We start from the raw sequence: 15,010 nt of genomic DNA, 5'->3' as shown, positions 1-15,010 counted from the left end.
GCGGGGGCGCCACTGTCACGTAAACACTGTCGCGCACGCTACTGCAACGATTGAGCACTGCTGTTCAAGGCGGGGGCGCTCTTCAACTTGCAAACTTAGATAGAGTCTTGCTGCTTAAAGCGGGAGCGCGCATGTTTTATTTCTATTGAGACAAAGCAGCGTTTAAGTCTATGAAAGCAAGAGCGCGCGAGTGAAAGTAATCTTGGAGAAGCGAGCGCGTTTGCCTCCATCCTCGAAACCTGACCAAGAAGATTAAAGTGGGGCGATCGGGGCTCCGATCCCAAAAGGACAGCATCGGCCGGCAGCGTTGCACCGCTGATCCACAGTTCTGCCACGCGCGGAATTTACACATAACTATTCCGAACCAGAACCAGGATGAAGCAAGACGGGAAAACAAGCAGGTCCGCAGAAGCAAATGCGCTCACCTGTGCTGCAGCTGCTGTCCGGACGTGTGCGCGTTCGGTCCTCTGTCGGTGCGGGGAACAACCCTCTTGGATTTGTGTAAAGAGTGTAAAGTGTGTGTGTGTGTGTGTGTGTGTGTGTGCGCGCCGGGACCTCCCTCCCCACACACAGTCCTGTGGAGAACAAGTGTGTAACAGAAGTTCTGGTGAGGGACACAAGACAGAAAGAGATAGCTCCTCGGCTCAGTGACTCTTTTCTACCGCCGACTCTCTCTCTCCACCACCAGAACCTTAATTGGTAAACGGGTCAACCATCGGAGGTGCAGGGGGTGTAACTCTCTGCTCCGGGGCGCTTTATTTCAGAGTGACGTCATGACCGCGCCCTCGGGATTTTAAGAGTATGATGTCATCGTCCCGTGCTGAATCGCTATCTTTCTGTAAGTTGAGAAAACGCATTATCAATTGCCACACAGTTAATGATCAAATAATCATTAACAGTGAGTCAAATAAGTACTTTGTAAAATGCAACAGCAGGAGAGTCACTATTGTGTTCTACCTCTCGGCTGACGTCGCCCTTTAAAGAGAAAAAGCAGAAGAAATTAGTGAATAATACCATTTCAAAGAGCATTTTCTGTTTTTGTAAATACCTGAGTGTGAATTTTGCCAGACAATAGTATCACAGACAAAAGTCTGAACACGATGACAATTAAATATCTGTGCTGCATCACCAAACTATCAGCCCATTGTCCTCTGGCGTAAAAACCTCTGCGACAAAATACCAGCAAGATCATCAGGGAGTGAGTCAGTCCTCAGCAGACATCAGAGCGTTCTGAATCAGAGCCACCGTGACTAGTCTTTAAATCCACACAGGGGTTTGTGGTCACAGTTGATAGCAGATATTAAGGTGTGTGCTCAGGTGCACGAGACGGAACAGTTGTTTGAGCAGTAATGACTGAGTCGTAGAAAGCTCTGTGCTCATGACCTGATCGACCCTGTTTCCTTCATGAGAACAGCTACTCAATTGAAGTCTATGGATTGCTGTTCTTCGAGTGAGTCAAAATCATTTATTATTCTAAAGTTGGAGTTAAACAATCTCAGGCTTTTCTGTGAGATGGCCTTCCAAATCCAGGAGTTAAGTGGATCTCATTCTGGTTTTGAGTCCTTATGATAACATGTGAAACACATCCTATTCTTAAATAAGATGTGAAAAAGCTTGAGGTAAAACAGCATTAGATGCTTTGAACAGAGATTAGAAGTTTTATTAAATCACTATGTTAATCCCAAAACGTGATATTAGAAGGCAGCCCGGAATGAATCAGACTTCAAACAAAACACCAACCAGATTAGTTTGTACCAGAACAAGCTCTCGGATGTGCGACAGGCAAGTAAAAGCCCCCCCTGTGGAAATGTGACCACCGTCCATCTGTCCTCCCTGTCTCCTTAAGTGCTCTGTGTTTAACTGATTTGTCTCTAACGGGTCATAAAAATCCACTTAATAATTCATGTGTCTAACAAGGGACTCCATTTCATTTAACAAGGTCCACATTTACTTTTACATTTGCTTGCATTCTTGAGTGTGGTGATGGTCTCGGATAACTTCAAGAGGATGTGATTGATGCTGGGGGCGGGCATGTGTTTGGTAGGTCTGTCCTCTCTGGCTTCTGTTCAGCTCCCTCACGCTGGAACATGTCCAGCAACATAAGTACCCAACTTTAATTCATAGATTCTCTAGACCAGGCTGTGGGCAACTAGAGAGAAGGCCCACATTATTAACTGTAGCTGTTGTGAGGGGCCGTCAATTGGTTATTTGATTATGTATATGTTTTTCATAAACATTTCATGATTGTCAATAGCAATCATAAATAAAGAAATATGAGAAAAAAAATCTAAGATATATCTTTAATTTTATTGTAGCATTGTTTTTTACTTGCTCTTATGTGTCCACCTGTCATGCTGCTGGAAATGGGAATTTCTCTTTGGAGATCAATAAAGTATCTATTTATCTATCTATCTATCTAATCGCTTTTGAACATCTATCAGTTTCTTTAGCACTTTTGCTCTGACCTCACCCGGGCCACATAAATTCAGAGAAAAAGGGCTGCACTTTGCCCAACTCTGCCCTGAACCACCTGCTCTGACATGTGCATAATATTCTACATTTAGTTTTGATCCATCTGAATTAATGTCATGGGTCACTAGTTGTGTTTTCCTTTTTTATAATCCCTTTCATCTTTTTTGACTTGAAAGTCAACTGTCCCTTTTTACATTCAGGCAGTCACTAAGAGTTGTCCTGTAGCCTCCCAAGCATCATCTAGGCCAATGATTCTTAACCATAGGGCCGGGGCCCATTTGGCCTGCGGGTGCCTCCTCGAGGGGTGCTAAAAGTTTTTTTGTTTTACGCCTTTGGGCGAGACGCTCAGTTTTAATACATTAGCCGCTTATGGTGGCAGTAGTGTGTCACTGAAGTGACTTGATAGCTGCAAATCTAGTTAACAACTATGGAGAAGTTCTTGAAAAGAAAAAAAAAGTGAAAACGGTTCATAAAAGCACCTGTAGAAGCAGTTTTGAAAATTAATTGGAACATTTCATACGATATATCATGCTTTTATTTACACTTTACTTATATCTTTTTTGGAGAATAAAACACGTTATTTTAATTTTATGATATTTAGACTTGGTTTTATTATATTATATTTTATTCAGAATTTTATTCAGTTTTTCCTAGTGTATTATTTTCCTTTAGTAAATTTGATGAACACCTGGTTCTGCTGCTGGTTGGACTTTTCTATGACAAATATCTTTGCGATAATCACATGGTTTCATGTCATTGCACAAGGTTTTGCTCTGTTTATGGGTATGTAGATTAAATATGGTTATTGATCGCGAATGAGATCAAGAGTAATGAATCAGTTCCATTACTTGAATGGGCCCCGGGCCCATTTGTTCTGGGAAAGGTTGGCCCCCGAGATCAAAAAGGTTAAGAAGCCCTGATGTAGGGCACAAATGTGAAGTACTTTCCATTTTCTTCCTTCGCCGCCAGTCTTCCTAGCCATCTGTGAAGAACAGCTCGAGTCACTAGTGGTCCCTTATGTTTGCTCACACGATGGGTGTATCTTACTTAAGATCTCACAATCTCTGCCTTCTGGACGAGCTGGTCATCATCCATCTGTCTGTCCTACCAGTTAGAGTCCACCTGCATCTATTAGCAGCAGCTTTCCTCTCTCTCTATCTCTCTCTCGAAGGTAAAAATTTCCAAACATTGCTCCTGGTTGTTTCTCAAGCTAACATAAGCGATGGTTACACTGTTTGTCATTCTCACCAGTTCCCAGGTCCTTGATCCTCCGGGATTACCGCCGTTGGTAACATCTATTGCCAGAGGAGAATCATCTCGAGAATGAGTGAGCTGTTAAATCAACTTGGAAATAATGTGTGCATGTTATTGTGTGCTCGGCACACCCACATTAAAACCATCCAGCGTGCTTTCGAACATTTGGTGCTGCCTACTTGTGGCCTGTCACCACACCAGGCTCTCAAGGAGATTATTTATTCCTCATTATGAAACGTATTATGCACTCTGATGACTTCTTTTGCCAGATGTGTGTAGGATCCAGAGTTCCCCTGGGTCAGATAGATGCTTGTTCTTAGCAATTTATCCAAAAATACCACAAGCTGTGCTGCGTGGTTTCACCCGGGAAAGAGCATGGTTGCGTTCCCTGACATGCTTCCAATCGTCACTTTGATTAAAACGTGTGTGGGAGTTGGAATGTTTATGCGTGTATTTGTGTGTGAGTGTGTGCTAACCCAAAAAAAGAGTGATGTAACTTGAACAAGCTGCACGCTGATGATGTCACTGACCGACTGGACGAACTCAAGACCACAAACATGTGGATGTCATTACAACGAAACCATCCATTTGAAATTAAAACACGCTTTTATCTGCATGACAAACATCCAACTGTGGGGTCAACCAGTATTTCTGCCGGAGAATTCTCTGCAACACCAGAACACTTACACTAACAAAGTACATCAGACCCACGCAGTTTTGGATTACTATCAGAGATGCTGTTCATCCCTGATGCCCCCCCCCCAAAGTCTCCATGCAAAGCTGACCAAAACCTTCCTCTTACTTGCTCCCTTGTCACTTGCCTCCTCCTCCTCTGTGCTCTTCCCAGCAGTCAGATGAACTGTGCGGACACCGCAGAGACCAAACATCCTTCAGTCTGGTGCCAAAATTCACTGGAGAACAAGCAAACAAACAATCACTCGGCAAAAACACACAAGCATTAAACAGTCATGCACGCACAAAAGCAACACAACCAAACACACATGCACTTCAGTCTGCATCGACACAAACTCACTCATACACACCACCAAAACATACATCTACACACAGAACTGAAACTCTTTTTTTTGTCTTTCATCTGTCTCCATGGTGACAGGATAACTCAACTCAACGACCGCACATTGTCCTACTTTTGGTATCAATCAGTTCAAACCCGGAAAGAGCATATAATGCACCGACTACGTTGCGACTTCGTCGACTGTACATATCCACCAGGCTCTTTGTTCACATGGATATAGAGGTCTCAAGTGGAGTAAAATTGGTTGCCAAAAGTTCATTTGTAGTGTCTTTTAATAATGAAAGCAAAACAGATACACACTCTGCAATTCTACACACAAATATTCCCTCACAACTAAAAGAAAAGGGCTGTTATGTTATGTTATGTTGTACAGTAACAGGGTTTTTATACTTCTCTTTCTCCATCTCCATCCAATTCAATTGAAGGATCCCAAAAGGTTCCAACGCCAGAGAAGAACCCGAGAATCTCCTCTCTACTTGTACAAACCAGGCTTCATCAAGAATTTATGGTCACATATTTGAGAACAAATAATGCACATTCTTCATTTACCCTTTGACTGAGTCCTCCATCAGCCGACACAGCGTAAGTACAAGAGTGGAATCTAAACAGAGACCCAGAGAAGACGGATGGACATGAGGACATTTGCTTTGGTGACTCTTCTAGCTGTGTCCATATTAAGGAAAGCGCAGAGGTCGGAGGAAACTATGGTTGACAAATGCACAGTGCAGGAGAGAAAGCTGGACCTTTTCCCAGATCGACAGTTCCTGTCTGCTAATGAGTGGATGCAGCTGACACACAACTGTTGTGTTTGTGTCCGAGGTGTTTGAAGGTTGTAAGTTCAGTGAATCTGGCCCATCAACAAAACTGTGTTTGGTGCGTGTGTGTGTGTGTGTGTGTGTGTGTGTCTGTGTGTCTGTGTGTCCGTGCATTGTTGAGGTATGGTGAAGTTAGACAGAAGCGTGGAGCATCATAACAAGACGACGGCCTTTAAAAGGAGACCTGCTGAATCAGACTTGAGGAATCTACTGCGGGTGGCTTGAAGCTACTGCCATGTCTTTTGAGCAGGTGATGGACATTTAATTGCTTGTTTAAAAAACGGTAAGATAGACAACAATAAAATAGTTTTCCAAATAACATCATTAATCAACACAACACCTCTTAATCTACAATAAATAAAAATGTACAATTATACATTGTTAAGTATCTGCTTTTGAACACTTCCAACCAGTATCCATTTCCAAATATGGAGGCTCAGAGTGAGGGTCAACACAACCAGAGGTCAACAATACAGGCCGATGCTTTTAGATGACAAAGGTGAGGTTTAAATGTATACATATAAATGGTTGCTTGAAAAATCTGCACTTGCTAGGAGATTATTGGTCCTGTACATTATGCACTGTTTTCCCCATTAGATACTCTACAGTTTTTTGAGTTGATGTTATTATATATATTATATTAAAACCTCAACAAATAATGTTGGAGATTAACTCAAGTAATACAGAGAACAGAATTTACCACTAAGTTTATCATAAAACAGTTTTCAGGTTTTAGTGTGTCAGACATATGTAATAAAATGAACACTGCTCCAGAATACTGGCAGACCAGCAGCGTTCTCATTCACCTGAACCACTGATCATAAACAATGATCCGATGAGCAGTGAAGCCTGAGGGGAGAGGTGGTCTCCCTCTGACTGAAGCTCCTCCAACAGTGTCACCTCCACTCATTTTTACAGAGCCTTCTAATCTCCTAAATCTGCTAATGTATGTTTGGGCCATTTAACAACCTGGAAACACACACATGCAGGCACCCTGTTACAGAACCACACACACACTCAGAACGTTTAAACATTGGCCCATCTCTATCTACAAACACAGCCTTTTAAGGTAAGCGCTCCCTTCCCCTCTCTCTTTCTCTGCCTCTCTCTCTCTCTCTCTTCCTCTCTGCACACTCATTCTCTGTCCTGTAACTATGTTGACTCCAGTCTGACTGGACCCCCTCCATCACACCAGCGACCCGGACGTCTTGTTTTTTTCCCCCCTGTCCCCTCAGTCTACCCCCCTGAGCACAGTCTTGCTAACTCCCCCATGACCATCCACCCTCAGGGGTCATGGTGAACTAAACATGCTGGCAAAACAAACCGAGCTGGAGACAGAGGCAGCTAAACATGCGGAATCATGAAATATGAACATCAGCTTGGTTGACGTCTAGATCAACGGTCTGAGCTGCAAACAAAACAATGTTCTCACCCAAAACTATCTATTCAGCTGGCATCTGTGTTCCAGTGTGTGTGTGTGGTACAAAGATGAAGAGATGGCTCCAGTGGTTTTGTCCATATAAGGGGGCAGGAATGTTGTGCGAGCACAGCTCTGAATGACTGATCTCTGCCTCTGATTCTCCCCTCCTTCAATAAATCGGCACAGTCTAAATCTCCCGATTTACTTTCATGAGAACAAAGGCGCAGCATGCAAACGCACGTCCCATCATCAATCATGCCATACACACTAACACTCCTGAGGAGTCAAATTTCAGACGCTGTGCGATCCTGATGACATCATCACACCCCTGCTGGATCGCTCACTGGTCAGGTATGTGTGTATTTGTCTATAGGTTTCCGCTCGCTCATCTAGATGACTCAGTGGGATGCATGTGTGCCGCTGTTGCACAATCACATTCACTGAGATAAGCGCGTGTTCATGATGAAACACAAGATGACACTCATCCGTCTCACCTGCATCTGGACTGGAAACAGATGGGAGCAAGAGAAATAATGATGTCATGAGAGACAGCACACACCGACTGGCGCATGTGTGTGTGATCAGTGTCTGTGCATGTGTGTGTGTCTCTGCCCTGGTTCTGGTTGACCTGTGTGATCCGTCTCACTTCGGCCCAGCACCTCTTCCTCTAATCATCCCGCTCATTTTCCACTCCATCTCCCCCAGCCATCTCTCCGCCTCCTTCCCTGGCATGAAGTCACAGGTTAGATATGTGAACTTTAATGTAATAATAATAACAACACTTGGGGGTCAGACAAGTGCGTCAGAGAGAAGCAAAGGGCTTCAGAAATATGGCACTGGCTGATTAGAAGCTAAAAATGTTGGTTTCAATGAATAAAGGATCCTTAATATTCTTTCACATTTCAAATGAAAACTAACTCCAGACCCTTGAAGTTAGACCACTCCCCCATTGACAACAAATACTTTTAGGCAATAAAATTGGCTGTCAATCATTAAATATGCACGTCACCGCATTGCTCTTCTCTCTGGCAAAAAAAAAAAACATACTATAAAGAGAAAGCAAAACAAGTATCCATAAAAATCTCCTCATAAAAACATTGATTGACCAAACTACACGACAAACACGGAGCAAGCAGGCAGCTCGTGGATCCACGCCAACTATGATGCATTATTTCCTACGCTCCAGTGCCAAAATGTCCGATTAGAATGTCAGGACATCGCAATAATCCCTGTGAGAAAAGGACCAGACCTTAAAAAGCTCCTGGAAGTCTCTGACCACATCTATTGTCTTCAACATGGAGGAGCGACTTTGAAGCTTGCGCGATGAAGTACTTTGAAACTGGAACATCTAGATTCCTAACTTTGGTCCAGAAAAAACACAGTCTGTTGTTGGACGAAAAATGTCCCTCCAGGTGGCCTTGGATCATCTCTGCTTGATGTGTAAGGAAAATAAATTTTAACAATTTGATTGGCTTTACACTTAAACTGCAGATTATACAACACGACTAATATATGGATTTTTACAGGTTGAAATCAGATGAAATCGGAGCCAATGAAAGCAATGAAATCAGAGGATTTTTATATAACTCAGTTGAATGAACCAGCAAAGAAAAAAAGGTGTTGGAGAAACAATGCAAAAAGTTATGAGCAAATTAAACAATTCAAAATGCCTCGGGTGCATTGATTCAAAAAGGAATCTGAATTAAAACCTTTACGACGGTAGATATGTTTGTAGCAGTTGTGTAGTTGCCATGGAGAAGTTGGAAAATGGATCCATGAGGTTAGTTAATAATCATGAATTACGAAGGAAGTGAGCAGGGTATGTGTCAGACTGGGAGGAAATAGTTAACCCACAATGCAGGATTCAGACACAAAGACTTTGTTATGGAACAGTGTGAAAACCCAAGCAACAGTATCCTAAACCACAGAGCAGTGTGGTGTCAAAAACAGGTAAGAAGTCAAAGCAATAACTTACTTATAGAGGTGGAGGGCGGTGACACGGAACAAACTTCAAGATAAAACAGGAAGTGAACAATACTGCAGGTTGGAGATGGCAACTTAATACATGTAATCAAATAAAGTACTTTATTTATGAAGTACTTTCAAGTATGAAGGTATAAAAATAAAAGAGTGGGAAATGTAATCTAGAAGTAATAGACATAAGAAACAATCTCCCCATTTTTTTTTCTTTATATCACAGAGGGATTTATTTTCACACAAAAATGAGATTTAGAGTTCATGAGTGAAGAAGTCTAGAATTGTGTGGCTTAACATCAGCTGGTATGATAGGATGGTTTGGCTAAATTATAGTGTGCTTAAATGAGCGCTAAATAAAGAAGCATCAGAGGAGACCTACTTTGGAGAATGGAAACACATGAGCCAAACTTAGTTTCTGAGAGGCACTTGCTTTGCTGACCTAAGTCTGAGATGATTTGTGGCTGTGCTGGCTGAGAAACTAGATATATTTTTCAAGCATCTTTGCAAATTGGGTTACTCCCGACGGGAAAAGTGGACAGGGATGAAGCGGTTTCAGAGAGGGAAACAATCCCCCTGCAGCGAACAGCCTTCATGTCACAGAAATAAGTTTGACTTATTAGATTGTCAGTTGGTTTCCTGTGTGGCCTAATGTGGCTTATATTTCAGTATTTTTCTCTCATACACGCTTTGGCTGACTGCTCCTTCTCTAAGAACTTGGATGACATCATATGATCTCACTACTGAAGCAGGCGAGTCCGACATAGACCTGCAGAGACACGACTGGCAGAGAGGGACTGATGAGCTCTACATCCACTACTGAGTCACTCCACTGCTGCAGCTGATTCACGAGTTTATTACTTTCTAATCCTTTCTTGTCTTCTGAAAATGTTCACAATGATTAAATGCATAGGTGAGCTTGTCATAATAGAGAAGAAACAGGTCAATTTTTTTTGTCTAAAATGAGAAGTTCAGAGCTAAACACAAGTGCGATCTCAACATTAAAAGCACCAGAGGAGAGAGAGAGGTCTCGAGTTCTTGTGTTGATGATCTCTTTCTTTCTGGCTCTCCATAGCAACATTCCATTTGCACTTCCGGAGCAACAGGAGACAACAAATGACCACTCAACATAAAAAAAAAAAATTTCGGTTGCTTAACCGTCCGCTTTCATAACCTCATATCTGTGTGTGACGAAACAAGAGAGACATTTTCAACTTCTGACTTTACAGAACACTGTTCATTCAAGCTTACTTTATCTTACTTATATCTTCTTAATTGAAAGAAAAATAATAATTTGGACAGTTAACATTATTGTTGGTGTATTTTGCAAATTTTATTTCGAAGGCTTTGAGTAATTTAACGTTACTAGATCATGTTAAAGAGCAGACTCCATCACAGTCACCATCAGGAGCACAATATAGGGGAAATCAATGACGTGAATAAACATGAATTACTTTAACAGTCATCGACATGGTAAGCAGAGAAACCTCCTTAATTGATGTTGAGGGGCCCAGAGCCTTTCCCAAAGCCTCGACAAGAGAGGGACCTTGTACAGCTTGACCGACAAGCACCATCACACTCTCAAACCGACAGATGATATAGAGCCATTTTTATTTGGATAGTGGGAGGAAACCAGAGTGCCTAAAAGGAAAGTACACAAGCTTGGCTGACATAAACACTTGGAACAGAAAGAACAGGCCGGTTTTTATATTTTATCATGTCAACTCAGTGGCATGTTTGAAGGGAGATACGTAAGAAATATGCTGAACTTAGCTATCATTAAATGACGACAAAAAACCCATTGACACAAGGAAAAGCATTGATAGTATTGTTTCACCAGGAGCGAGGTCATGACATTTATAATGTCTGCAATACTTCATTGGAACTTTGAGCATTGTCATTTGTAAGTTGGGTCCACACGACAACACCTACTGACACACTCACACATCCCTGTCACATTTCCGTTTTGACAGCAACACGGAGGATGTTAGTCACCACACCCTGATGTTTGGTCACTGGTCTGTGTGTGTAAATTTGCCAGTGTGTTTTTTTTTGTGTGGCCCTGTTTGCTTGCTACTACTCAAATGTCATTCTCCCAAAGCAATATATGCAATATATCAGCAATATTTTACACAAAACAGAACTAAACCGGATAAGAGGTCATCATTACCAGATTGGTGACCTTCTCATGAGTCTGCACAGGGATCCCTGTCAGAGTTCAAACTCTTGCTCGCATCCGCCCTCAGACTCTGTGTCACTTGGGAGTGTCTTCCTACTCTTACTTTCTTGCGTCTTATTTAGTCTCACTCAGCACTTTTGTCAACTAAATGTAAAGTAGTAAGCAGAGAACTGCTTGAGACAAAAAAAAAGTAGTGATGTGCCAACAATTCAGCAACAACTCAAACTAGAATCTTATCTCCAACAGTCTGTCCTTCAGATAAGAAGTTCAGAAATCAAGTGGCAATGGTATGAAATTGGATGCTAAAAATCAAACAGTGTGTCCAATAAAAAAATACTGGCGATCGCCATCATAAACTGGATCCTTCCCCAAATGACGCTTTTTGTTATGATGAGTAATGTGGGATCAGATTTCTGGAAGAACAAGGTTAAAATTCCTTGAATTCCTCTGGGAAGTTCCAACATTTGTTCTGCATTACAGGAGTTCAGATATGAGCTCATTGTTCGTACAATTCTGGAGCGGGACAGAGCGCCATGATCTTGTGTTGAACAACAGCGAACTCTAGTGGACGGTGGAAGGAAATGTTGATTTCGGTAGCTAACGATCTACATTAATAGTGTCATGTTTTGGGAAAGTACAGAAGACAAATTAGCATTTAAAATATAAAACATGATGAAACATACAAACAACAACCTGATGATATGAACCATATAATGGGAAAGAGCCTCATTAATTCCGTAAAATTATTTTAAAAAATAAATTGCTATATTATTGTCTCCTGTTATAGCTGCAGATGCTAATTACTTTTTGAGACAAACGACACATTTGTCTAAACAAATAGCATTTGTTAGTTTAAACAGCTTACCGCGGACGACAGCATGAACTTCCACGTCGTGTCGGTAGAGAGCATTTTGCTGCCTCCTGCTGACCAACACCTGCAACATTGAAGAAAGTAAAAATAAAGAACAATGACCCGGTGAGACACAGAAAATAAACCGCACAATATGTAACATACGGGTTTGACAGTAGCTCAATGGCTCGTAGTTCGTGAGTGTAAGAAGACGTGCTCAAACCCAGCTCTCACACCGTCGACCGGTTGGCTTCATCGACTGCTTTATTTTTATTAAAATAAGACACATTTAATATAATGGAGCGTTTACATAAAAATGTGTAAAACAAACACATTACGAAACAAAATTATTTCTACCTGAAGCCGTGGCGCCACTCTTAACAGTGCAAATAAAAATTTCCCTAAAATCATTAAACGCACCAAGATTTCCCAGGATTCCATTCGAAACTCATCTTTCCGCGGTGAGATCATAGACATTTGCACCATATTCTTCTATATTTTAAATAATATGATTTTAAACCAAGCAATATACATAAGAGAGGAAATAAGCATGCTTTGATCAAAATGTGCTCATTTTAAATGTATTTTAATAATTCCTGCTCGTCTATATGACAGGACGGAAGTGACGTTTTCTTCCTTTCCTCCATTAGGTGAGTGCGTGGATGACTCGCGCTTCCATCGTCTCTCAATAAACTTAACAAATCGAAGTCCTTTTCACATTTGTCTGACTTACGAAAGCCTTTTATCGTTTTGTATTTGTTTATTCACAGGTTGCAACCATGGGCCGCCGACCAGCCCGCTGGTAAGTTGTCTAACGGGCGGGTTTTAGGTCGGGCCGGTTCGCTCTCGGTAAAATGGCAGTCGTACCATGTGGAGAGTAGACAACATGACGGCTATATGAAACAACAGGCGCTCTTTGACTGTATTTTGTCACGCTTTTGATCATTGCTAATGCGAACGATCAGTTAAGCCTACACGTCGTCCTTGTATAAAGCAAATATACACGTCAAAATTGCTCTTGTTAGCATGAAGCTAGCGCCGGTGGAATGCTGTCACCCAACAAGTGACAACGGGACATTGACGTCTAAGTATTATTTTTGCCATGTTAATGTACAAGGGCGTAGCTCTGCTGATGTTACGACCACATTTGTGAGTCAACCCGTGTCGTCTAGTCCCCGATCGCATTTATTCACGTTCATTTTGTCACCTAATTTGAGGGTAAGGCATGTTTGTTTAATGTACGTCTTGTCCTCCACAGCTACAGATACTGCAAGAACAAGCCGTACCCCAAGTCCCGCTTCTGCAGGGGTGTTCCTGGTAAGTTTTCCTATCCTTCTATGGAGATTTACAATTGATACATGCCCCATTTCACTCATCACAAAGGCCACAGACCATAGATTTAATTTCAGTTGCATTGGAGCTAGGTTTTAACCAAGTAATGATACTCGCTTTAAAAGTGTTAACACAACCCTGAGGTATTAATTTTAAACATATAGAGGTGACATTGGATTTTGTAACTCTATTTCCCTGCAGTCTATTAAGCCGACCAGCTCTCCTGCAGTGTGGTTCTGGTGTGCAAAGGCTGCAGACAGTGACTCTTTGGTTGTGTATGTCCTCAGCCGTGTGGTGCTGAGTGCTTTAAGGGACCACCGAGACATTCTATTGGACACAAGCTCTCTTCCACTTATTCCTCAAACATGCCGTCAGTAAAGTGTTTTTCCCCCTATAGATCCCAAGATCAGGATTTTTGACTTGGGCAGGAAGAAGGCCAAAGTAGATGAGTTCCCTCTGTGTGGTCACATGGTGTCTGATGAGTACGAGCAGCTGTCCTCTGAAGGTAAGAAAAGCTCAGACATGGGTGAATTAGGTGGTTGTTTTTAAGTCCAACCACAAGGTTTTCCTGTCACTAACATCTTTATGAATCTAAATGTTCATCGGTTAAATGCCATTTTACGCCAATGAAACTAAACTATTTTGGCTATACGTTATAGTTTAATACAAGTTTAAGGATTGTAGATCCATCAATATGGTCCATGATGTTCAACTAAAGTGCTCCTAATGTTGCAGCTCTGGAGGCCGCCCGTATCTGTGCTAACAAGTACATGGTGAAGACCTGCGGTAAAGATGGCTTCCACATCCGTATGCGTCTGCATCCCTTCCACGTCATCCGCATCAACAAAATGTTATCATGCGCTGGGGCTGATAGGTGAGTTCCACGGCGCTAGAGACTGAGAACGTCTTCAGATGTTCTGTGCTCAACATTGGGTTTCCTCTTGTGCTGCTCAGGCTCCAGACTGGGATGCGTGGTGCCTTTGGTAAACCCCAGGGCACCGTGGCCCGTGTGCACATTGGTCAGGTCATCATGTCTGTGCGTACCAAGGCCCAGAACAAGGAGCATGTGATCGAGGCTCTCCGCAGAGCCAAGTTCAAGTTCCCTGGACGTCAGAAGGTATAAAAGAAACAAGACCTGGGTCTCTTTTTCTCCTATACTCTTTCTCAGGACGTGTTTTAGCTTAAAGCTCTGCCGTCTATTAAGCCGACCAGCTCTTCTGCAGTGTGGTTCTGGTGTGCAAAGGCTGCAGACAGTGACTCTTTGGTTGTGTATGTTCTCAGCCGTGTGGTGCTGAGTGCTTTAAGGGACCACTGAGACACAACACCGAGTGTTTTACCTATTGATATTTGGCTCATATGAGTGTTCATTTAGTTAGTATTCACACTAGACTGAACTGCTCTTTATCAGCGTTTCATAGATGTTCCACTTGAATCTCATTACCTTTGACTTGTCTTGCGTAGATCCACATCTCCAAGAAGTACGGCTTCACCAAGTTCAACGCTTGCGACTTTGACGAAATGATGGCTGAGAAGCGCCTCATTCCCGATGGCTGCGGGGTGAAGTACATCCCCAACAGAGGACCTCTGTCCCGCTGGAAGGCCATCCACGCCAACTAGAGCCGTCGCTCCCTTGTTCATTCAGAACCAATAAAAGTGGGTTTGATCACAAATCTGACTG

At 42.3% G+C, this 15,010-nt stretch overlaps 2 protein-coding genes and 2 non-coding genes across 6 annotated transcripts in view; 3 read left to right on the top strand and 1 right to left on the bottom strand.

Moving 5' to 3' along the window:
- The window catches only part of flna (filamin A, alpha (actin binding protein 280)), a 29,522-nt gene extending 28,686 nt beyond the window's left edge, over nucleotides 1-836 (bottom strand). For all 3 annotated transcript variants that reach the window (XM_053848587.1, XM_053848589.1, XM_053848588.1), the window contains exon 1: nucleotides 426-836. The gene's annotated coding sequence lies outside the window, so the exon portion shown is untranslated. The remainder of the gene's footprint in view (nucleotides 1-425) is intronic.
- An 11,816-nt stretch (nucleotides 837-12,652) lies between these two features.
- rpl10 (ribosomal protein L10) lies at nucleotides 12,653-15,002 on the top strand. Its single transcript, XM_053849530.1, has 6 exons — nucleotides 12,653-12,802; nucleotides 13,259-13,317; nucleotides 13,730-13,837; nucleotides 14,068-14,206; nucleotides 14,287-14,449; nucleotides 14,794-15,002. The coding sequence occupies exons 1-6, from the start codon at nucleotides 12,780-12,782 to the stop codon at nucleotides 14,947-14,949; spliced, it is 648 nt and encodes a 215-aa protein (XP_053705505.1). The 5' UTR covers nucleotides 12,653-12,779; the 3' UTR covers nucleotides 14,950-15,002.
- Nucleotides 13,528-13,660, top strand: LOC128750317 (small nucleolar RNA SNORA70). Its single transcript, XR_008413119.1, has one exon. It is a non-coding gene; the product is annotated as a small nucleolar RNA SNORA70 (small nucleolar RNA).
- Nucleotides 14,522-14,654, top strand: LOC128750319 (small nucleolar RNA SNORA70). Its single transcript, XR_008413121.1, has one exon. It is a non-coding gene; the product is annotated as a small nucleolar RNA SNORA70 (small nucleolar RNA).
- Nucleotides 15,003-15,010: the final 8 nt, after the last annotated feature.

Source organism: Synchiropus splendidus, chromosome 18 (assembly GCF_027744825.2).
Source record: "Synchiropus splendidus isolate RoL2022-P1 chromosome 18, RoL_Sspl_1.0, whole genome shotgun sequence".
NCBI classification, from domain to species: domain Eukaryota; kingdom Metazoa; phylum Chordata; class Actinopteri; order Syngnathiformes; family Callionymidae; genus Synchiropus; species Synchiropus splendidus.
The sequence above is the reverse complement of the archived record's forward strand: the minus strand, read 5'-3'. Positions and strand labels throughout refer to the sequence as shown.